Source organism: Myotis lucifugus, unplaced genomic scaffold (genome assembly GCF_000147115.1).
Source record: "Myotis lucifugus unplaced genomic scaffold, Myoluc2.0 scaffold_36, whole genome shotgun sequence".
NCBI lineage: Eukaryota > Metazoa > Chordata > Mammalia > Chiroptera > Vespertilionidae > Myotis > Myotis lucifugus.
Window position 1 is genome coordinate 3,213,081 of NW_005871084.1, and position 22,952 is coordinate 3,236,032.

At 47.1% G+C, this 22,952-nt stretch overlaps 1 protein-coding gene across 1 annotated transcript in view; it reads left to right on the plus strand.

The window, feature by feature from the left end:
* Positions 1-22,952, plus strand: part of LOC102439947 (O-acyltransferase like protein-like) — a 45,715-nt gene that overhangs the window by 12,761 nt on the left and 10,002 nt on the right. The window contains exons 5-9 of the mRNA XM_006087186.3: positions 8,237-8,378; positions 9,577-9,797; positions 13,965-14,144; positions 14,917-15,019; positions 19,349-19,450. Of these exons, the coding sequence (XP_006087248.1) occupies positions 8,237-8,378; positions 9,577-9,797; positions 13,965-14,144; positions 14,917-15,019; positions 19,349-19,450 (748 nt within the window). The remainder of the gene's footprint in view (positions 1-8,236; positions 8,379-9,576; positions 9,798-13,964; positions 14,145-14,916; positions 15,020-19,348; positions 19,451-22,952) is intronic.

Sequence of the window (22,952 nt, forward strand, 5' to 3'; positions counted from 1 at the left end):
CCCTGGGCCCTTCAATCCGCAGGCTGGTCCTCTATCCGCTGAGTCAAACCAGCTAGGGCGAGGTGTCTGGTTTCTATATTGCGAGTGTCCTGTGCTGGGGCCCATGTGTGGAGGTCTGTCAGCTGCCACATCCAGAATGAACTAGGATTGTGTGAGGCCCATGTGTGGTAATGGATTAGTGGTAAGCGCCCAGCTTTGGTCCTGGTCGTCACCTCCCAGCTGTGTGATCCTGGGGAAATCACTTAATCTCCCCATACGTCTCCTCTTTCTCTCTATAGAGAGGCTGGACAGGCAGTCAGTCTGGATCCAACTCTCAGTGGCCTTCCAAACACTTTGGATCTTAACCTGCAGAATGTATACATTTTAGTCCGCATGAAAACTGGTTTGATTTCCTCAACTCGTTCAAAATTTTCAAAGGAAGAGCTTTAAAGCCTAAAATTGTTGACTCTTGGGTTTATTCTGGTTACCAAAATAAGAACTAACATGACAGCCCTGGCTAGTGTGGCTCAGTTGGTTGATCGTCATCCTGTACACTGAAAGGTTGCAGGTTCAATTCCCGGTCAGGGCACATGCCGGGGTTGCAGGCTCGATCCCCAGTAGGAGGCGAGCAGGAGGCAGCCATTCAGTTTCCCTTTCACATTGATGTTTCCCTCTCTCTCTCCATCTCCCTTCCTGTCTCTCAAATATCAATTTAAAAATATTTAAAAACAAAACAAAGCGTTCTGTTTCTCTATTCACAGAACGCTTTTAACACCAAAGGTGTGCATTTCCCCCTCACATTGTGTATTTCTAACACTAATTAACGGTAGGTAGTGCTGACCCCACATGTTAAAGGCACAGTCCCCTTACTTCAGATGCCAGTTGGAAGTAGTGGGTCCCCAGATTACCCACTTCTGACCTGGCTGCAAATTAGGTGATCCCATGACACCCTCCTCGGATTTGATCATTTGCTCTAAGTCTAATGGCTCACAGAACTCAGGGAAACACTTTACTTACTATTCCTGGCTTATTACAAAGGACAAAACTCCGAAAGAGCCAAGTGGAAGAATCCGTGCCCTCTCAGGGTGCACCCCCCCTCCACCCCCAGCACCTCAGTGTCTTCATCAACATGGACGCTCTCTGAACCCCTTCCTTTAGGATTCTCGTGGAGTTATATTAGGCACAATTGATTAGATCGTTGGCCACTGGTGATTGACTCAATTCCCACCCCCTCTAGAGGTCAGGGATGGGGCTGAAAGTTCCAACCCTCTAATCACAAGGTTGGTTCTTTCAGCAACCCCCCCCTCCCCCCCCCGCCCTAGGTCCCCTCATTAGCATAACCTCAAGTATGGTTGAAAGGAGTTTACTGTATTATGAATAACAGCAGTTGTTCCTCTCACCCCTAACACTCAGGAAATTCCAAGGACTTTAGGAGCTCTGTACCAGGAACTGGGGATGAAGATCTAATATATATTTATTGTGTCACAATATCACACACATTATTAAAAGTCCTCTTTTAAGTGTTTATATTGCAGCTAGTCTTCAACAACCTTAATTTTCCTCTGAATTTATGATTATCCCTAGAGCTCCAGATACATTATTTATCTAGCCCAATATTTTATGTGCTTTTAAAAAGAAAACCGATTGTAATAAATCAAATTTTAATTTTAATTCTTGTTGAATAAGTCATAAATAGCCTAGCAACAAAGATAAATTTGCAGAGTTTTATTAAATTAGCATTTCAAGTGAATAAATGACTCCCTAAATCTGAGTTAATGTTCATATGATTTAAGAGATTTATCAATTAGCCTAGTTTTTTAAATGCTAAGCTTATTAGTCAGAATTGAATGGGAAAATAAAATTAGAATAAAAGGGGAAAGTAGAAACTATTATAATACAAAGATATTTTATTTGTTTTTCAATTACAGTTGACATACAATATTATATTAGTTTCAGGTGTACAACATAGTGATTAGACATTTATATAACTTATGAAGTCATCACCCCCAGAAGTCTAGCACCTCTGACATCATACACAGTTATTACAATGTTATCGATTGTATTCCCTGTGCTGTACTTGACATCCCCATGACTATTTTAATAACTGGCAATTTGTACTTTTTAATCCCTTTCACCCTTTTTACTCAGCCTCCCAACACCCTCCAATCTGGTGACTATCAATTTGTTCTGTTTTGCAAAGATATTTTAATGATTTTCTGAGGAACTGGAGAAAGGATTAGGGTGAGCAGAGCTGACTTGGATATAATTCAGTCCTCACTGCCAAGTCATTTCTCCAGCTCTGCACAGAGGTAGTAGATAGAAATGGGAGGGTCTTTGCCCAGGGGAAAAGGTTCCCATCTGGAAAGGATTTGTCAGCTATTCCTTACAGCTTTTGATGGGGTTGCCAATATTTCCCCCACAGTGTGGGGGTAACCAGCTCAGCAATCACAGGAGGAAGCTGTTTGTGCAGACTTCACTCATCTGGAGCAGGAGGGCAGGGAGTTCACACATGGAGACCATAGCAGATAAGCCAAAAAGAAATGAGCCAGCATTGCACAGAGAGGGACAAAGACTCGGGGCAGAGCAGAACATATTGCAAAAAACTGCACAGTGTGGTTGCCGTAGGATGTTATAAAATTTAAACCAACAGACTTTGTGTGGGTTCCTGAGAATGAAAATATGTAACACCAGAGTGTTGAGATTCCAGATAAAATTTGGATGTGATGATTACAAACCCAGTTACAGGCCCGAACAATTCATATCCGAATATTTCAGTGTCACTCACTGTGTTCCATTTCCTAGGGATTGTTGGGGAGGAAAAAATTTTCCTTCTACCCTTCTAAGTTCTTTGACTGGTCTAATAATTAAAATGACATAAGATAGTTTAACAGGAGAAAACATTTTAATTCCATATGTATGGGGAATATTGAAAAATACTTCCCATAAAAATACAAGGCCCAAAGGCAAGTTGGGCAGTTGAGGCTTATAAGCCATCTTGGGCTAAGGAGTGGGATAGGGGCGTAGGGCTTCAAAGGACAGGAGAGTAATTCATAGGACAAGAAGAATGATGTTTGGTGATTAGATGTTTGCCTTGCAATACAGATGGGATATTCAGATCAAAGTTATCTCTGGTAGTAGCTTTCCCTCTGAGCCAGGCCTCTTATCTAAATTCTTTTAGGCATTTTGTGGTGGCAAATTCTACTCCCCTTCCAGATCCTATAACACAATGCCATGACCTGGGCAGTTTAAGATGCATCACTCTAACCTTTACCTCTGTTGTCACTTGGAGTTCTGTTCTGTGTGTCTCTCTGTGTCCAAACTTCCCTCTTTGTGTAAGGCCATCAGTCATACTGAATGTAAGGTCCACCCTAACCTAGTATGACCTCATCTTAAGTTGATTATATCTGCAAATACCCTATTTCCAAATAAAATCACATTCACAGTTCCCAGGGGCTAGGGCTTGAACCTTTTTTGGGGGGTGGGGGGTGGTAAATACAATTCAACCAAGAAAACTACCTAATACCTAGTTTCCTAGTTTGGCTGGATTATCTGAGGTCCCTTAAACACAACAGGGAGTTGGGAGGGTGATGACTCAGCCCATATCTACACTTAGAACATGCTTGATAAACATTAGACGAATCTGGCTGAAGTTTAATTATGAGGCCAATGACCTTACCTGGTCACAGGGACAATACAGAGCTGAAAAGAAGGGGCTTGGTTTAAGGGTCTCTTAACACTGAGTTAGCAAACTTTATCCAGACTCAACTTTCTCTGTCTCCTGCCCTGATGGAAATTTTAGAACATCATATGGTGATTTCACTGACACCATTTGCAGTGGCCCAAAGCAATGAGTACTGAGCTACTTACAGTCCATGTTCAACAGTCCCTTACAATAGCTGTAAACTGTCCTCTTTCCTATGCTCTGTTAGGCTGGTCTCATCTTGCTTTGCTGATTATAATCAGAATTATGAGGCCTCCATAGTAGAACAACGGTGCTAGAACTACAAGGGATACATCTTTCCCCACTACCATCCCTGATTGAGTGCTGATTGAGAAAATGGAGTGATTCTGATAAGAACTCCTTGAATTACCCACAAAAGTGCCTCTCTGACTAAGAACTCAAAAGGAATCCAAAACATTTCATAGAATACCATTTCCTGTTCTCAGTTTAATTCAGAAAATATTTATTGAGCATTCTTCTATTTGGCTCTTGTGTGTGACATCACACGTGTGCTGGGGGACCATCAAAAGAAATTGGGAGTTATTCATTTTGGGAAACCTATAATTCAGATAGTAAGAAAAGAATGTGTGCCCAAGGCTGCTGGGAAACTGTTGGAAAATAAACAGTCCATGTCACATTGAGTGGTGGGGACAGGCAGCCCTGGAGAGGAGCTTTGGGGCGAATAGGAAGGGAATCACACTGGGGAGGAGAAAAGGGAATGTTTATAGCGAGGTCTTAAGCTGGCCTGAGTTAGGGAAGATTTGGGAAGGTGGATATGATGAGATGTCGGTGGGAAACAGCTTGAATAAAGGTTTCCTATTCCCCTGTGTAGACCTAGAGTCTAGCACAGTGTAGACATTTAAGGCCGACTGAATGTGCACAGGCTGCCAATTGGTTTTATTGACCGCGGCAGGATTCAGAGTCGGGTGTGGGTGCTTCTTCTCAGTGCTGCTGGGACCTGAGGACATTGACTTGGGTCGTTGGGTGGGGTTGGATAAGCCCAGCAAACCAGGCCACCTGAGCAGCCTCATTATGAGAGTCTGGGCCTGATTCCCTGTCTGAGTGCAGCCCCATTGAGCACAGCACTTTGGTGAGTGCCTATGCTAGTTGCAAAGGGCTGCCTTAAAACACTGCAGCCTGGGGGCTCAAACAACAAATTTCTTTGCCACATTTCTGGAAGCCCAAGATCAAGGTGTGGGCAGGGTGGTCTCTCCTGAGGCCTCTACCCTTGGCTTGCCAATGGCACCTTCTTACTGTCTTCATGTGGTCCTTCCTCTGTGTGCTCATGTCTGTCCAAATGTCATCATATAAGGATGCCAGTTGGGTTGGATTAGGACACACTTCAGTGGCCTGTTGTAACTTAATCACCCCTTAAAGGCCCTACCTCCAGAACCAGTCACATTCTGAGGAACCGGGGGAGCCACTGGTTAGGGCTTCAACATATGAAATTTGGGGGGACACAATTCAATCCATAATAGTCTCTTTTCAGAGTCCCTTTGAACTTGATTTTGGGAACTCTACAGCTCAATTCTGTTCTACTCAGTCTCTTCCCCCCTGACCCTTAGGATCCCAGAGTCCTGTGATTAACATGAGAGGAGGGTGGGTGCTTTGGAGGAATGGTGTCTGCAGCAGCCCTCAGACCTAGGCAACCAGGATGCTGTCCTGGGCTCCCTACGTTAGGGACCCCTCCACTGGCCTTCCTCTGGCTGTCCTCCCTATCGGATGAGATGTCTGTAGGGCCAAGGAGAGGTGCCAACCTGGAGCCTGCGCCTGCCCTTCCAGTTCGCACTCTCAGTGTCTAGGACCCCAGAGTACCCTGCCCAGCTGGCTCCCAGCCCCCTCTAGGGAGTGACTGCAGTGGAGTGGAGTTAAGGGGTGGAGCTTAGATTGCTCACACTCCTACCTGTAAGGTGCTTGGCACAGAGCAGTGGGAGTTTGGGGGTGAGATCCTGTGGAACCCTGAGCACCCCTGTCCCTGGTGGAAATGTAAGGGATTCGAGTGTCTGAAGGCCAAAGCTGATGATGCCTTCAGTGTAACCAAGTTACCCCCCCCCTCCCCACACACACACACCCCTTCCAGCATTGTTCTGGCTTCTTGGCTACTTAGAGGTTTAAAAGTTGCTGCCACTCTCCAAAGTGGGTATGGTGATGGATCTGGGCAGAGCCAGGAACATCATTTTGTGAGGATCCAGCCTGGACCATCTGTGGGGTAGTGGGCAGTGTCAACCTGTGACCCAGAGGCGTTCTCCGCGTCCAGGTTTGCCCGCTGAGCGAGGACCGGGGGCTCCTGTGTCCTCTGGCTCAGGACACCATTGCTCAAGGCTTCAAGTTTCAGCCTTCAGCAAATTGCTGGCTGTGCAGGAAGGACTCCTGGGGCAATGCAGGTGAGGTCGGCTGCAACTTGCTCTTCTTGGCTCTGGGGCCTGTGAGGCAACTCCTCTAGGATTTAGCTGCAGAAAGACCATTGGAGACAATGGGGGTTCACTCTTCAGCTGCTGTTAAGCCCGTGCTGAAGGGAAGATTCAGGTGTAAAAAACAGTACACGTTTAAAAACAATGGAAGGGAAAGGAAATTTCATCTGGAAGTCCAGAGACTTACTTTATCTTTTTATTCCTAGTTCTGTTGTCTTCTACTTTCTGTAGGGCCTCGGGTAAAAAATAACAATTTTTTCAACAGTGTAGATAAACTACAAAGCTTTTACGGCTTGATTTTGGATTTCGCTGTGGCCTCCAACACGGGCTGTGCAGTTAGAGGTGACAAAGGAAGGTTCTGGCTGCTGTGGTTTTGCAGGGTGTCTGCAGACCGTCACCACGGGAATGGAGGAGGCCAGGAAGCTGGTTTTCTCAGTTCACGCAGGGTCATCAGGCTGGGGCCCGGTTCCCACGGCCCAGAGCTCGTGAATGAGTGGTTGATTGACAAAGGCCAGTGGACTCCTTTAAAATTAGAAATAGAACTTCCGGCGGGAACAGACATGGCGATGGTCAGTACACTTCTTTTTCAGTGGGAGAGTTTATTTGGGAAATTCAAATACTACCAGGAAGTAGCTGGGGACACATAAATTCAGAGCAAGTGCTTAGACATTTTAGAAAACCTTTGGCCAGACTCATGGAACAGTGGGTGTTGGAGTGGAAGGGGCACTAGAATACATTGTGTCCAACCCACCCTTCCTCCTTATGCCGATAAGGAAATGAAGCCCAGAGAGGTGGAGTGACTTGCCCAGGGTCACACAGCAAGCTGGCTCAGACCCAAGCCTCCTGAATGCAAGTCTAGGCAATGTAGTGTGGTGAGGTAAGGTAACATGAGGGAATAAAAAACCACATTCTTCAAGTTCATACAGCCCTGGGCTGAGTTCTGGCCCTGCCACTTAGCAGCAATAATAATAAAGACAACATTAGTAGAGCTCTTACTACAGGCCAAGTTCCTTCTAATTGCTTTATCGTCATTGCTACATTTAGTTCTCACAACAACCCTACAAGTTAGGTTTTATTATCTCCATTTATCAAGAGGGAAACTGAGGCACAGAGCGATGAACTAACTTGCCCATGGTATATAGTAAGGGGTGGGTGCAGGCTCCTGAAGTGTAGAACCTGTATTCTTAACTGTTATGCTCAAGTTCACGAGCTTATCTGATGAGAATTGTCCTTGTCTGTAACATACGGTGAGTGAGAGAGAGCTCCTTGTAGGGTTGTTGACGGATTAGAAATCATGACCAGAATGTGTCTCATTTCTAATGGGCACTTACTGAAAAGCAGCACTGTTGTTACTTACAATCAATGTTGCCGCTTGTTAAACTGTGCTGTGTCCCCCCTCCTTTGGGGAGGTTTTGGAAGTCCCCTGGTCCTGTGGTTCTCAAAGTGTGCACCCTGATTAGCAGCATGAGCACTGGGACCTAGTGAGAAGGGCAGGTTCTCAGGCCCCAGCCCGGACCTACTGGATCAGACCCTTGCAGGGAGGATCCACTCACCAGGCTCCCCAGGGAATGCTGAGGCACAGTAAGGTCTGAGCCCGCCGATCTTACCACTGATACCTTTATAGACTCTTTCTTACGGTGACTAATTAGCTGTGTCCTAAATTGGTGCGTCTTAGCTTCACTCTCAGACAGTACCCTTCCCCATCACATTGTGGGCTTCCATCATGTCATTCCATCTCATAGTAGTTACCGCTCTTGTGGGGACCTGTTCACAAATAGGTGTGAGCTTGGCAATGTCTCCTCTTCAGGACGCTCATTCCCAGCGCTGTGTGCTAGGAAGGATGAGGGAGTCTGGGCAGAGAAGTCAGGAGAGCCATGGTCCACCTCCAGCTGGGCTCAGCGTTCCTAGTTCTTACGAGTTTCCACATCGTTGTGTCCTATTCTCCCCATCCATCTGTGAACCATCCATCTGTAAATCAGATATATTAAAGCCAGCTGCCCTTTATGATGTCAAAATTTTGTTTTGAAATAAGAGATATGAAAACCCTTGGAAAAGTATAAAGTATTTATTGGCAACTAAAGTCTTATTAATACAATCTTTTTTTTTTTTTTTTTGGTCTTGGCAGGTATTTTAAGATTCAGAAATGCTTCATTTTTGGCTCCTTCTCTCTCTCTCTTTACAATGAATGTGTCCTCCTTGCCTGATGTGGGTGTGGCCAGATGTGCTGCCGGAATGTTCCCCCTCGACGTGTTTGCTGCCGTGTGCCTGTGAGTACGGAATCTGTGGGACCTGGTTGGGATGTGTATGTCGGGGCTGTTTTACCAACTTCCACTCACCAGCTATACGTAGCCTTGGATTCTGTCATTGAGTGTTGTCTGGCCCAGGCTCCATGTGCAGGGAGGTCACCATTTACCTTAAACAAGAAAATGCAGGAGTTCAAGAGGAAGGATAGCCACACCCAAAAGTGGCTGGGTTTAAGGACCCCCGAGAGAGGTATCCGGTCCCCAAATCCCCCTGGTCCTATCACGTGACCACTGAAAGTGAATGTCTCTTATTTGAGGCCTGGCTGCTTTCACAAGCACCTCCGCAATCTGGCCTGCTACTTTCTGTTTGCATCCTGCTTTGCACCTTAGGAGAAACTAATGGAATTGCTGGCTCGCAGCTCAAATCATTTGATAAGGTGCTTTCCTGAAAACTTCCCCTAAGCTGCCCCCTGCTAGGAGACGTCCGTGTCTGTTTCATCACCCTGTCACCCTTTTTAAGTAGCATCCAAAGCTACTTAAAAAAACATTTTTTAAAAATTGATTTTAGAGAGGAAGGGAGTGGGAGAAAGAGAAACATGGATCGGCTGCCTCTGCACGCCCCCTACTGGGGATTGAGCCTGAAACCCCAGCATGTGCCCTGACCAGGAATCAAACTAGTGACCTCTGGGTGCATAGGACAATGCTAAACCAACGGAGCCTCACCTTTATAAAAACTGTGCCAATTTGGTAGATAAATCAGTTGGTTTAATTTATATTTTTAAAAAATTGGTAATGAGTCTCCCCACCCCCAAGTTTATTTATCTGCTATTTATAGTCTCCTCTCCCTTTTCTGTGTGTGTTATTTGGATGCTTATTGATTTTTAAGGTTGATTTATAGATAAAGAATATGAATCCTTTGTGGTATCAACTGCAAGTATCTTCTGATGTTTTCACTGCTGTTTGTTTATTATTTTTTTACAATTATAATAAGAACTTTAGTGAAATCCATTGATCTTTTACTTTGTAATTTCTTTCAGTTATTTATTCTTAGAAAACTACTTCTAATCCTTAAAAATGTTAAAGACTAACCTACCTTCCAGCAAGGGCTGGAGTGGTTTTGTGTTTGCTGGGCTGTTTTCTCTGCACCTCACCGTGGTGTCCTGGTGTTGTGGTGTTGGGGTGAGGGAAGGCTTGGCCACACATGGATTTCTTCTCCCTACAGGTTCTTCACCCTGCTCGGCCTCGCCCTTCCTCTGGCTGGAACTGCGTATGTGGCAGCCAGGGGGTGGGGGTCAGACCGCGGGGCGTCCTCCACACTCGGGGCACATGCAGCCACTTACGGGAGCCTGCCTTTGAGAGAGACAGAGAGGAGTGAACCAAGGAGCAGAATCGAATGGCCGGTCGGCCTGGCCCATCTCGCAGGAACCCCGAGCAGAGGAAAAAGTGGGCATTTGAATAAACTACCACTCATGAGAGGGGACTTAGATGAGTACAGAACTGGGAAAGAATTCCCGCCGTGCTAAGTGTAGCGAAGCCAGCAGCCTGAGTGCCAGCGTGGAGGGCGGGTCTCTGCTGCTCACCATTCAGGCTTTGTGCCCCATCAGGGTGCCACGGCGAGGTCACTAAAAATGCTGCTTTGTTTCCTGGGCACAGTTACCCAGTGTTTCTGTGCTACTCAAAGACTAGGTCAGCACAGAGCTTGGGTTCCTCTGCAGTGATCCTCTAAGGAATAGTCCCATGATCACCATGTCTGTTCCCAGTGTCACAGTTCACAGATGACTCAGAACCTTCCTGGCACGGCCAAGGTACGTGGTGTACGTGTGCACGAAGCCAGGGGAGTGAGCACGCAGCACAGCTGATTAAAACGGGCGGAGTGTATCTGAGCCAGACGTGGATAACCCGGCATCATGCAGTGAGGGCGGATCACAATGAGTCACACTGTTGTGCTTAAGTTAAAAAATCAGGAGCAATGCCTTCATTTCCACCTGCCCCTATGGCGAGGCGAGGAGAACACACACACACACACACACACACACACACACACACACCCTGAAACAAGAACAGCCTTGTCATGCCAATACCTCTAGAACACGTGATATAATTTTTGGCAAGGCCCCTGTACGTCTACACAATTGTCCCTCCTTTACTCCAACTAGGGGGATAAAAGTAAAACAAAATTTCAATGAATGGACCAGAAGAATATGAATATGTGAGAAAGTGGCATCAGGGAATCGTCCCATGCGGAAGCTGTAGTCATGATTTTATCAGATTCTGTTTGGCTCTCCAGGCAAAAACAACAACAATAGCAACATCAAAAAAAACCCCAACAACAAGAAAAACAACAAAAAACATGTTTTGTAGTCCTCAGATCAGAAGCCGGCTACCAGTCCGGGGCTCCCTGTGACCCCATCATGACACCGTGATGGGAAGTGTTGGGTGCGAGGCTTCTGTGGAGTCAGTCCCTGCTGTCTTGTATTTTCTACCCCTGGGCCCGGGTTTGGCCCCCTGGGGCCTCCAAAAATAAATCTACTTGCTCTCTTGTTTCAATTACAGCCCCATCAGATTTTGGGGACAGTTATGATGACCTCCCCCAAGGCTCAGAACCCCTCAGTTGTTCCTTACATGACCAGCTGCTCGGCTGCCGTGTAGAAAGTTCCACAGTGGGTGTGGCAAAGAGAGCTCAAGCTTAGTCCCCATTCACACTTGCCTGGTTTCTAACTCTGCCCTTGGTCAGGTTGTTTGACCTCTAGGAACCTCGGTTTCCACATGTGTAAAATGGGGGCATAGAATGGGATTTGTTGAAGGACTTAAATGAGATGATGTACTTACCTCCTCCTAATTTGTGGTTCTTTTCCTCATCTTTTCAGTTAAGTCCAGGTTGGGGGTGGGGGTGGGAAGGGGTCTTGGCAACACTGACCCCGCTGCAGTCCACTGGGTTCCAGGGACCAGCTGCATGCTTCTGTCACACTGAGGGGGGAGCCTACAGTTATCACAGCCCACCATTGCTGATCATCGGTAGGAGGCTATCCAAGAGCCCTGCTTTTTAAGGCCAGATCACAAGATTTAGGGCAGATGCTCCTGGATGGTGTCAGGAACTGGCTACTAAAACTTTAGCTTCTTCACCCAAAATGACACTTTCTATGGTGGGGAAACCAAAGGTTTGTTAGCTTTTTTTTTTTTAAATATATTTTTATTTATTTCAGAGAGGAAGAGAGAAGGATAGAGAGATAGAAACATCAATGATGAGAGAGAATCATTGATCAGCCGCCTCCTGCATGCCCCCCACTAGGGATCAAGCCCGCAACCCAGGCATGTGCCCTTGGCCAGAATCGAACCTGGGACCCTTCAGTCCAAAAGCTGACGCTCCATCCACTGAGCCACCTAGGGAGGTTTGTTAGCTTTTTAACAGCTACATTTGACTGTGTCTTCAAACTGGGGGGTTTCTGTGTTCTGTTGCTATAGAAATTTTTTTTTTCATTTCATTTTATTGGAGCAAAGTATCACATTCCTGAATGTTTGAAAATAGAACTTGAGATGGAGAGACCCCTAGGGTCCAACATTTTCTTCTCTCCACTTTCACACTCACCAGCGGGTCAAATCAACATAAGACCCTCGTCTTCTGGAGGTTTGGAGCCAGACGGGGCATTTCAGATTCCTGCTTCTTTATCCTCTGAGTAATCCCTGCATTTGCTCAGTGTGGTTTCCTGTTACAGGAGCCGTCCTTTACCATTTAGATGAGAAAAAATGAGCGAGTGTTCGAGGATGTTTTCGTGAAGTAAAGAGCTGTGGCCGCTGCCCCCGGCGGTCAGGGCTCCTGCTGTGTGTTCCTGGCTTACAGTGGGCCCCCAGTAATATCCGAGAGACTTGAGGGGCTGCCGTGGTTTTTAAAGCTCTATCACAGTCAGCGGTTCTTGGACTTTGGTGAGCATCGGAATCTCCTGGAGGGCTTGTCACCCCCAAAGATTCTGACTCGGCAGGTCTGGGCTTGGACCCGAGACTGCATTTCTAACTAGATCTCAGGTGATGGTCTGGGAACCCCCCCACTTAGACCACACTCATCATGTCATCAGCCCCCCCCCCCACCCCTGTGCTCCTGTGCTTGATAATACTCTCCACTTCCACGCTAGTGGAATGGCACTCAGAAAGGCTGTCTTCCCTAGTGAGCAGTTATTTTCAGAAGATTGTATAAGCTGCTGCTAGTTAAGTGTGACCCACAAGTAGATGGAAAAAAAATAATGATAGCAAAATGTATTCAGGATTTGCTTGCCAAGTTAGGCGCTGGGCCAGATGTTTGACAAACGTTCTCGAATCTTCGCAAGAACCCTGCCAAAAAGTGTGCTTAATTTAAAAGTGAGGGAACAGGCCCAGGGAGGCTAAGAAACTTGGTGGAAGTTGGCTGAGCCCAGATCCTGCGTCTCGCCCTCCAGGCTGTGGCTCCTTGGGGCGCTGAGGGGAGCCACGGGGCCCTGGTGTAGGGTGGTTCACTGTGCTGGGGCTCTGCCAATTGCTGGGGAGTGAAAAGCCCTCCTAATGAGAGGCTGAGCTGCGTGCACATTTGAGAGCGACTCCAGTGGAAAAACGCATAGTTATGGCTGGGCCCTCAAAATGTTAGGCAATTACATGCTTCCATTTAAGAACTTGCTTTGGATTTCCAGAGGTTGGTTATAAGCCAGCTGTCCCTTGTAAGTTTGAATTCTGCAGGGATTTCTGTTGCCCACAGTGTTTAAGGTGCCAAGCTACATCTGGGAGAAAATCTGAGTCTCTTGGAGGCAGCTTGAGCTCCTCAGGCTCCTGTTCCACAATTCTAGCTACTTGATTGGCTCTCATGATGAGTCAAATTGAAATGGAAAAATGCAGGGAATAAATTAAGTAGAAGGGATGAACTATCCTTAAAGCAACAGGGCTTAAAATAGTGAGCCTAGTCGCTACGATATTACCTCATTTGTTCTTCACAATAATCCTATGACTGAAGACCTACTTTGACTCCCCTTTTGCAGATGTGGAAACATAGGCACAGAGAAGTTAATTCACTTGCCAGAAGTCACAGAGCTAGTAAGCGATAGCCAGACTCAGAGCCAGGAATACCTCACGTAAGGCCTGCACCCTCTGGGCCGCCTGCACCCTCTGGGCCGCCTGCCCCTCTGTTTTCATGCCTGTACCTTGACAGGTAGCGGTGTTCTTTGTAAGTGATTCATTCTTGGGAGAGGACCAGGGGTGCCATTTCTAGCAAAATGCTGCCCTCGTGTGCTTTCTTAATAATGTCTAAGTTCCCCTCCCCGCAACCCTTTCTAACACCAGACTGTGGTCAGGCATTGGCATCCTGGGGCCTGAACCTGGGCAGTGTATTCTGTGCAAGGCAGTGTGGGCGCCAACCTCAAGTCATGTCTGTTAGGCAAAGTCAGGGTTCATTGGGGAAGGAGACTAAGTCCAGGGGGCCACATACAGATCCATAGGGGACGGTGGAGAACTGAGGTGGGCGGTCCAGGACCACAGTGAGGGATCACTGGGGACAGCCAAGATCACTGGTGTGTGTTTTGGTTTTTGTTAGTGGGGCGGCAGGTGGGTTGGTCTGGCTTTCAGGGGGACAGTGACACCTCTGCTCTCGCCTAGGATGCCTAGGAGCCGTGGACCGGGCTCTGAGATGCTTTTCTTGGCAGAAGAATGTGCCAGCCATCTGGACCACCACGACGCCAGGAAGCACGTGCTCTGCCCTGAATGGCATCCGGGTCTTGAGTCTCCTGTGGATCATGTCGGGGCACACCAGTCAGATGACCGCATGGCTGTCTCTGGGTGCGGAGAGCCGAGGGGCCTCTAAGAGCAGTCAAGGAGGAGAGCATGTTTGTGTGAGCGGATCATGTTGGGCCATAGGATGGGAGGCCACAGCTTCCCTCTGGTTTAGAGACGTGGCTGGGACCTCCCATAAATGAGTTTTCCAGGCCAGTGTCCAGTGGCTGCTTTGCCTCCTCCGAGGTACAAATCAGGCACCTGGCTACCAAGTGAATAGTGACACCTGAGATTGTATTCTCATTGTCCAAACAGCTGGGCTCCCTCTCATCATGATTAATGATGCCGGAAACTGACATTATTTTTTTTCTCCTGGAAAAACAGGCAAGCATAGATAAGTACTGTGCATTAGTAAAGTCAATGTTTCTCGACCTTTCCCCGTTGCTACACTCCCGAAGCACTCCCATCAAGTACTCCCAGTGGCACTGTCTCCCCGGAGGCCAGATGCATGCATCAGAGTTGGGGGGCAGCTGAGGGGGGTGTGAAGAACGTCCCAGAGACCTGCACGGGTCCATGAGCAGGTGATGCTGCTGTAGTCCTAAGGGGGCTGAGGCCACTGAGAGCACAGAGGCGCGCAAAGCCTTAGCTACGACTAGGTACTCCGTCTCCTCCCTTTTCTTGTTCCAAGATCCCCTCGTAAGTGAAGTATGGGGATACATGACACCCTCCCGATACAACTGAAAGCTGAATGTGTTTCTCCTGGTTTTTCTGAAAAGATAAAATCACATGATTTTTTTTCTATTGAACGAATAAACACTGTTTTTTATGATTGTTACAGATAATGTGTTTGAATGGAAAGCCAGAGTGCTTAAAAACCCGCTCTACCTTTACTCCCGGAGTGGCCCATTCTATCTTGGGGTTGACACATTTTTCCTGATCAGGTAATACGGTGCTTTTCCTGCTGTCATGTTGTTGCTGCTTGTTTGGGGTTGTGTGTATGGGTTGCCATTCTCACTTTAGTGAGAAAAGCTGAATGGCTCACATTTACCCACCTGCCCTGGGCTCCTGTCCATCTCGGCACAGCACTGCTGCCACACGCTCCCCCGCTTTGTATGTTCAGTTTACTAAATGCGTGAGGATGGCTCTAAAAATGGGCCATTCACAAAAGGTGATTCTGTTTCTCAAAATGTTTATTTCAGTGGTTCTCAAATTCTGGTTCGTGGGCTGAGGCAAATCCATGATAAAGTTTCCCGTTAAACTTTACCATAGTAAAATGTGAAACAAGGAAAGAAAATGATATGATGTTTCACAAAGCTATGTCTATTTAAAATAACTACCGAGTGGTAAAATTTCTTAATTGTTTGGTAAATGTCAGGTACCTCATGATGTACTTTGCAGCATCACCTCTTTTAATCCTCAAGACGTCCCTGTGCAGTAGGGACCATTGTTAAAATCCCCATTTTTTTAGTTGAGGTAAAATTCACATCACCTAAAATTGACCACTTAGAGTAAACAATTTAGTGGCATTTAGCACATTCACAATGTGGTGCAACCACTGTTTCTATCTAGTTCCAAACATTTTCATCATCCCCAAAGGAAATCTCATGCCCATTGAGAAGTTACTGCCCAGCAACCCCCCCGCCCCTCCCTCATTTCTGGAAATCTGCTTCCTGTACCTATGGATTTACCTGTTTCAGCTATTTCATATAAACACATTGTATAATATGCGGCCTTTTGTGCCTGGCTCTGGCCATTTAGCATGATGTTTTTGAGGTTCATCTACGTTGTAGCAGGTGTCAGTACTTCATTTTTTTTATGGCTGAGTAATATTCCATTGTATGGAGAAAGCACAAAATCTCCACTTTGAAGAGAAGGGACTTAAGATTGAGGGGGATAGTCCTGGTGGACCCATGATTTAAACCCAAGGAGTCTGGCTCCGGAGTTTATGTCTTAGCCACTGTGCTAGCCTGCCTCCACCTCTTCTGACTTAAGCATCCCGTCCTTCACAGGGAGATGGTGATGACAGATAGCAGCTCTTTTTATCAGGTGCTAATCATTCATCCATCCAGCCAGGATCTAGTGCAGTGGTTCTCAACCTTCCTAATGCCATGACCCTTTAATACAGTTCCTCATGTTGTGGTGACCCCCAACAATAAAATTATTTTCGTTGCTACTTCATAACTGTAATTTTGCTACTGTTATGAGTCGTAATGTAAATATCTGATATGCAGGATGTATTTTCATTGTTACAAATTGAACATAATTAAAGCATAGTGATTAATCACAAAAACAGTATGTAATTATATATGTGTTTTCCGATGGTCTTAGGCGACCCCTGTAAAAGGGTCGTTTGACCCCCAAAGGGGTCTCGACCCACAGGTTGAGAACTGCTGATCTAGTGAATGCCTAATTGCCAGGCATTGTTCTAGGTCCTGAGCTACTTCAGTGGATAAAACAAACAAGGACCTCCCATGGTGCTTCCACTAGTGTGTGCGTACATGCATGGGAAACCAGCAATAGACACAAATAAACAAGAAGCAATCTGATAGTAATAAATGTCAGGAAAGAAATAGCCAAGAAGGAGATAGCATGGGTATTTGTTTCATGAGGTTGGAGAAGGTTTGTCTGGTGAGGGGCTGTTCCATCTGAGACCTGAGTGGTAAGAAGCAGCCAGCTCCCAGAACGCCCAGGACGAGAATGTTTCAGGCAGAGGCAGCAACTAGTGTCAAAGGACTAAGGCAGGAGAGAGTGAGCCTTGTTAAAGGGCCTGAGAGGCCCCGGGGCATCCTGAGGCATCCGTGGGAAACAGACAGCAGAAAGAAGGCCGAGCATAGTGTGGGTCGAGGGAGCAGGGAGAGACGAAGGCAGGAGAGGGGGCAGGCCCGCCACCGAGGACCTGGTAGCAAAGCGAAGGAGTTGGATGGGAGTCTTGTGAAAGGGAAAGTCGCTGGATTGCTTTAATGTGGCAGGTGATATGATCTGACTTTTTAAACCGATTACTCTGGCTCCCGTGGTAATAATAGATCTAAGAAGGGCAGAGGCGGAAGCAGGGAGATCAATCAGGTGACCTCGGTTGCATTTCAGAGGAGAAGCGATAAGGCTTGGTCTGGGAGGTGGTGGCTGGGATCGAGAGAAGGCCATGCTCAAGATACAGTTCAGAGGTGGAGTTGTTAGAACTTGTTGACGGATTGGATGTGAAATGTGAAGAAAAGAGAAGTTGAGGACAGCTTCTAGGTTTTGGCTTTGATAACTGAGCAGATGGCGATGTTAGTAGCTGACGTGGGAAAGATCAGAGGAGAAGCAGGGTTTGGGGAGGAAAGCTTTCTGTTTTGAACAAGTTAAGATTAAGGGACCTTTTAGACACCCACGTGGACGTGTTAAGTAAGCAGCTGGCTCTGTGTGTCCGGAGCTCAGTGGCAATGTCAAGGCTGGAGACGGAACTCTTGGAGTGGATGGGATACAGGCGGTTTTTAAAGCCACAGGACTGAATCAGATCATGCTGGGAGGGGCATGAATGACAGATCAGGGCTGCATCCTAGGCCAACTGGTGTCCCCACCTTTGGAAGCTGGAAATAATAGGAGGGGCCCCAAAAGGAGCCTGATGAGCAATAGTAAGAGATTGCTAATGACCATTCATTTTCTGCAACACTTCCCCAATATCCCGGTGATGTGCTCCCTCTTCTCTGCCAGGTTTTCACTCAAATGGCATCTGCCCAGAAAGGCCTTTCTTATCCCCTTATTAAAAATGGAGCCACCCAGCACTCTCTACTTCATTTTCTCTTTATCTAACTATTTTAGCTGCATCTCTGCCCCCACCCCCAACATTCCCCTTCCTTTCTTATCTGTCTCCACTGGAATGTAAGGCAGGATATTTTGTTTTCTGTGCTGCTACCCCCAGTGCCAAAAGCAGTGCCAGGCACATAGTACTGCTCGGTAAATAGCTGTTGAAATGATTCCTTCATTGTTCCATCTCAGGACTCTGGTGTGATAGTTTCTTGGGGCAATGCAGAAAAAGTAGGTACAGAATAAGCTGAAACCTGTCCACTTGGGCAACAGCTCATGCCAGCGGTTCTCAACCTGTGGGTCGCAACCCCTTTAGCGGTCGAACGACCCTTTCACAGGGGTCACCTAAGACCATCCTGCATATCAGATATTTACATTATGATTCATAACAGTAGCAACATTACAGTTATGAAGTAGCAACGAAAATAATTTTATGGTTGGGTCACAATGTGAGGAACTGTATTTAAAGGGCCAGAAGGTTGAGAACCACTGTGCTAGGTGGTGGCCAAGGTGACGACAGAGAGTAGCCCAGACAGGCAAGGGTCAGAATCCACTATCGCAGCAAACCCAGCAGAGATACGGAACCCTGACTTTCCGACAGGGCATAGCTGAGTCTAACCAGGCGAAATCCAGCTGCAGGAGACCAGGGCAGCCCCGAGGGTAGGGAAGTCCGCCCACAGCCCAGAGCTCTGTTCCCTGCAAAGGAGGCTAATAAGAACAAGGCAACCCCCACACACCATATGCTGCAGGCACTGATGGGCAGAGCTCCAAGCCCTGGGAGGGCGGCTGCCAAGGACAGATCGGGGTGGATGGAACCTAAGCCAACACTCAAGCTGCAGAATTGCCTCTAGGAGGGAAGAATGAAGGGCGCGAGAGGCCACAGGTCATCCTGGGCCATCAGGGGGAAACGGGACAGCAGAGAAGCCATCAGGTCAGCCCTGAGATAACCAAAGCACAGACCCAGGTTTCTGAAGTTGCAGATGTCCAAGTAAACGCCAAACCTGTGCCCCCTCTCATCTGGCTCGGTCTGCGGCCTGGAGAGGGCTGTGCCTGTCATCGGTGGTTCTGAGAGTCTGGTCCCTGCACAGTGGCACCAGCACCGTCTGGAAGCCCATTAGAAATGCAGACTTTCAGGCCCCACCCAGACCCACTGCATCAGACACCTGGGCTGGTGCAAGCCCTCCAGCTGCTGCCACCATAAAGGTCTGAGAACCACCGAGGGAGCCCCAGTGAGAGACGTGACGGCGGACAGTGAAGCCGCGTAGATCCCAGTACTGTCTGGGAGACAAAGCTGTACAAAGCTGTACATGACCCATCAGCCTGGGTCCACAGTGAGGAAGTGGCTGACCCCAAAGTGGATGGCCATGGGCTTGCAGCATAAGCAAGAAAAAAAAAGATTGTTGTTTTGACTTGGAGACCAAATTAATCAACCAATGAGCTTTATCACCGATAAACAGTTCCTGTGCCTATTCTTCTCTTTCTCTCAGTGGCTGGTTAAGCACGAGGTCATTTTTAAAGATGCAGCAGTCTTCAGAAAAAGGAATAACTGCTAAAGTTATACTCAGATACTACTTTAGTCGCCTTATAAGGTAGGTTTATTTATATAATTTCTCAATTTACTATTGCTGTGTGACAATTTAGGATTTTTTTATTCTTCAACCCTTTTTTGAAATAATGTTTAAAGAAAAATAAATGGAGAGAAATCGTTTTCTTCCTTAAATACAGTTGTTTTTTGCTGGTTTAATGGCTTTTGCCAGTGGAAGATTCCAGTTTTCATGGCATTGGTCCTAATAAAATTTGAGGTATATGAAACCAGCAAAAACATCCTTATTCCTTAGCTGATGGGCATCAGATTTCAATCAACGTACCATCAGATTTTCATGGACTCTACATTCAACAGGAGCATTTGTATGGCTCCTGTAAATTGGTAGTAATTGGATCCTGTGAGTAAGAGTGCTAATGGTAATGATAAAGATAAAATAAGATACAACCAGGAGAGGGGCTGGTTGATCCTTGGGACAATAGTCGTTCTGCTGAGAAGGAAGCCAGCTGGTGATCCTTGTGAATGTGTAGTTGGTTGGAGCAGAAGGATGACACTATTGGGACGAAATACGAAACCAGTGTGATGGAGGGGCCGGTGTGTAATGAGACCGTCTACATTTAGGCAGAAAAGGACCTTCAACTCATGGACTCCAATCCCTTCCTTTATATATTTTCTAAATCACTGAACTAGAGCCCCGCTCTCATTACTCATGACCCATGCCCTTCTTGTCACACTACACTCTCATGAAATAGGAAGGGGAGTGTTGAAACAGTCTTCTGGGCTAATAAACTCGAGTGGGTAAGATCTGATTCTCTAGTTTGTTTGCCAGGCTTGTATTCTGGCTCCATCACTTGCCAGCTGTGTGGCTTTGAGCAAGTGTTACCACCTCTCTGTGCTTGACTTTTCTCATCTCAAAAGTGGGGAGAGTAATGGCATCACTTCACTGGCCTCTCGTGAGGATTAAATGAGATAATGTATATAAAGAACTTAGAAAAGCAAGTTATCATTGTTACTGTTGTTATTGTTATTTATACCTTTTAACTTTGCCTGTAAATAGGCTAAGAATGAGTACAAGCTAAGGAGCAGACCTTTAGTGATTCCTTTCCACTCTGGATGTCTGGTTTCTTCCAAGCTCTATTAAGTCGGGCCCTCATCCTGGGGAGGACAGAATGCTGCTTCTGTCAATATCACTTGGGTGTGTGGCACTGGGTCAAGTAGCCTGCCTTGCCCTGAGGTCTTGTGGAGGAGAGGGACTGGATGCAGGCCAAGGGCTCCGTGATCAGATGGGAGGTTAGGGTTTGCAGTGGAGGAGTCAATGGCATGGTGTGTTCCGCCTGGTAAACTTGCTTCAGAGGAAAGACCCTGGAGCTGGGGATCGAGGAGGCAGATAAAGTCATGGTGAGGGGCAGGGAGAGCTGAAGGTGGGGGGTGAGGGGTGGTGAGGCATTACAGGGCATGATGGAGGCAAGGACCCCAGTGAGTAAATTACTGCACTAACAGGAGAGCAGGAGTCAGAGTGGTGATGGGCAGAGGGAATGCAGAGAAGGCAAGTCAAGGACACATTCGTAAGGTAGGGAGGTCTGGAAGAGTGCCAGGTTGGCCCAGGAAGAGAGTGAGCCCAACCTGGGACAGCACTGTTGTAAAAGGGAGGGGCCCATCACCAACCCATAGTTTGAACTCATCCTCTTCAAGGTAAACCCAGTGAGAAAGCAGCCATGCTCCTTGCTGTTCTCATTCACGCTGGCCAGCTCTCTGTTACTGCTCAATGGTTTACTGCTTGCCTCCCTCCCTCCAAGAGGAGTGGAAGTAAGATCATTTGTTCATACCCTCTCTGTTTATCAAGGATCCACTATGTGCTAAGCGCTGTGCGAAGCCCTGAGCATTTAGCAGTTAATAAACCATGTGATGCCTGCTAGCATGGGGCTTACATGTGAGTGATGGAGAAGACAATAAACAAATCAATAGGCAACATTCAGCTGCAATATGCAAACATTTATAACAGGTGGGTGATGATAGTTTGGAGAAGGAAGTAAGACAGGGTCTTCCTCTGTAAGGGTGGCCCGGGAAGGTGACATTTGTCAAGAACCTTGAAGGAAGTAAAGGAATGTTCTAAGCAAAGAAAATGCTGTAGGAAAGAAGGGTCCGTTCAGGGGTTCAGGTGCAAAGGCCCCGAGGAGGGAGCATGCTTGGTGTGTTTGAAGAACCTCAAAGAGCTGGAGGTGCTGGAGAGGAGAACAGAGGGAAGGAGGTCAGAGAGGTGGGCCCAGGTCCTGCAGCGTCTGTGGCCACCTGCAGGACTTTCCATTTTATTCTGAGACAGAGAGGCTTTGGAGGACTCCAGGAGGCAGTGGCTGGTCAGATGTACGTTTCACAAGCATCACTCTGGCCGCAGGGCAGAGAATAGACTGTCACTGAGCAGAGGCAGGAGACAGGGGACCAGCCGGGAGTTACTGCAAGTTATAAGAAACTGCAAAACCCCAACTTCCAGGGGTAAATCAGCACAGAGCTTATCTCATGGAAACAAGGAGAGTGGGTGCTCCAGACCCTTAAAACTGTGATTATTCCAAAGAGAAGCCACATTAAAAAAAAATTGGGTTTTTAAAAAATAGGTTGTGATAAAAATGTCTAACTATAACAGACGGTTACACACTAAAATTACGGGGCCTCCTTCCAGTCTCACTTCCCACAGGACACCTTTGTTAACAGTTTCTTGTGAATTCTTGCAGAGACTTTCCATATATTTATATGCACTGTTTTTTTTATGAATAGGATTAAACTATATACTATATTTTATACACTCTTTCCCATGTAGCTCTTTCCACTTCATGATTAACATTGGCACACACCTCTATTTGCATGCAAGGACCCGCCTCACTGATTTTAAAGGTGGCCTGGGATGGCACTGTGTGGGTAGACCATCATGCACATGACCTGTCCCCATCACTGGAGGTCATTTCCAAGTTTTTTGCTATTTCAAACAATGATACAATGCATTGCATATGTGTGCAATTATATGAACACTAGAGGCCCAGCACACAAAATCGTGTGCAAGTAGGGTCCCTAGGCCTGGCCTGCGATCAGGGCCATCTTCTGCCCGCTCGCCAGTCCCCAGTCCCTCTCTGCTGCTGCGCACCCCCCCCCCCACTTTGCTGTTGTTCTCTGATTGCAGCATGGCTTCCCCGGAGCCTGAGGGCTGGGGGGAGGGACCAAGAGGTCTGCCGTTCACCCGCTTGCCAGTCTCGCCCCACAGCCACTCACCTCGGTTTGCCCATGCTTCCCTGTTCGCCATGCTGCAATTGGAGCCTGTAGGGGTGGGCGGGTAGGGGAAGAGGTGGTGGTGGAAGGGACTGAGAAGTGGTCAATGCACCTCATGACAACTGGTCGAGCAGTCATTCCGGTCGTTACGCTTATGGTCGCTGGCCTTTTATTATATAGGATGTTTGCAGATGAATTCCTACTAGTGCAATTGCTGGTTTGGTGCAGCTAACATCTTGGTGGACGTTTATACCGAGTTCACCTTCCCACCCACCAGGTCTGAGAACCCCTGC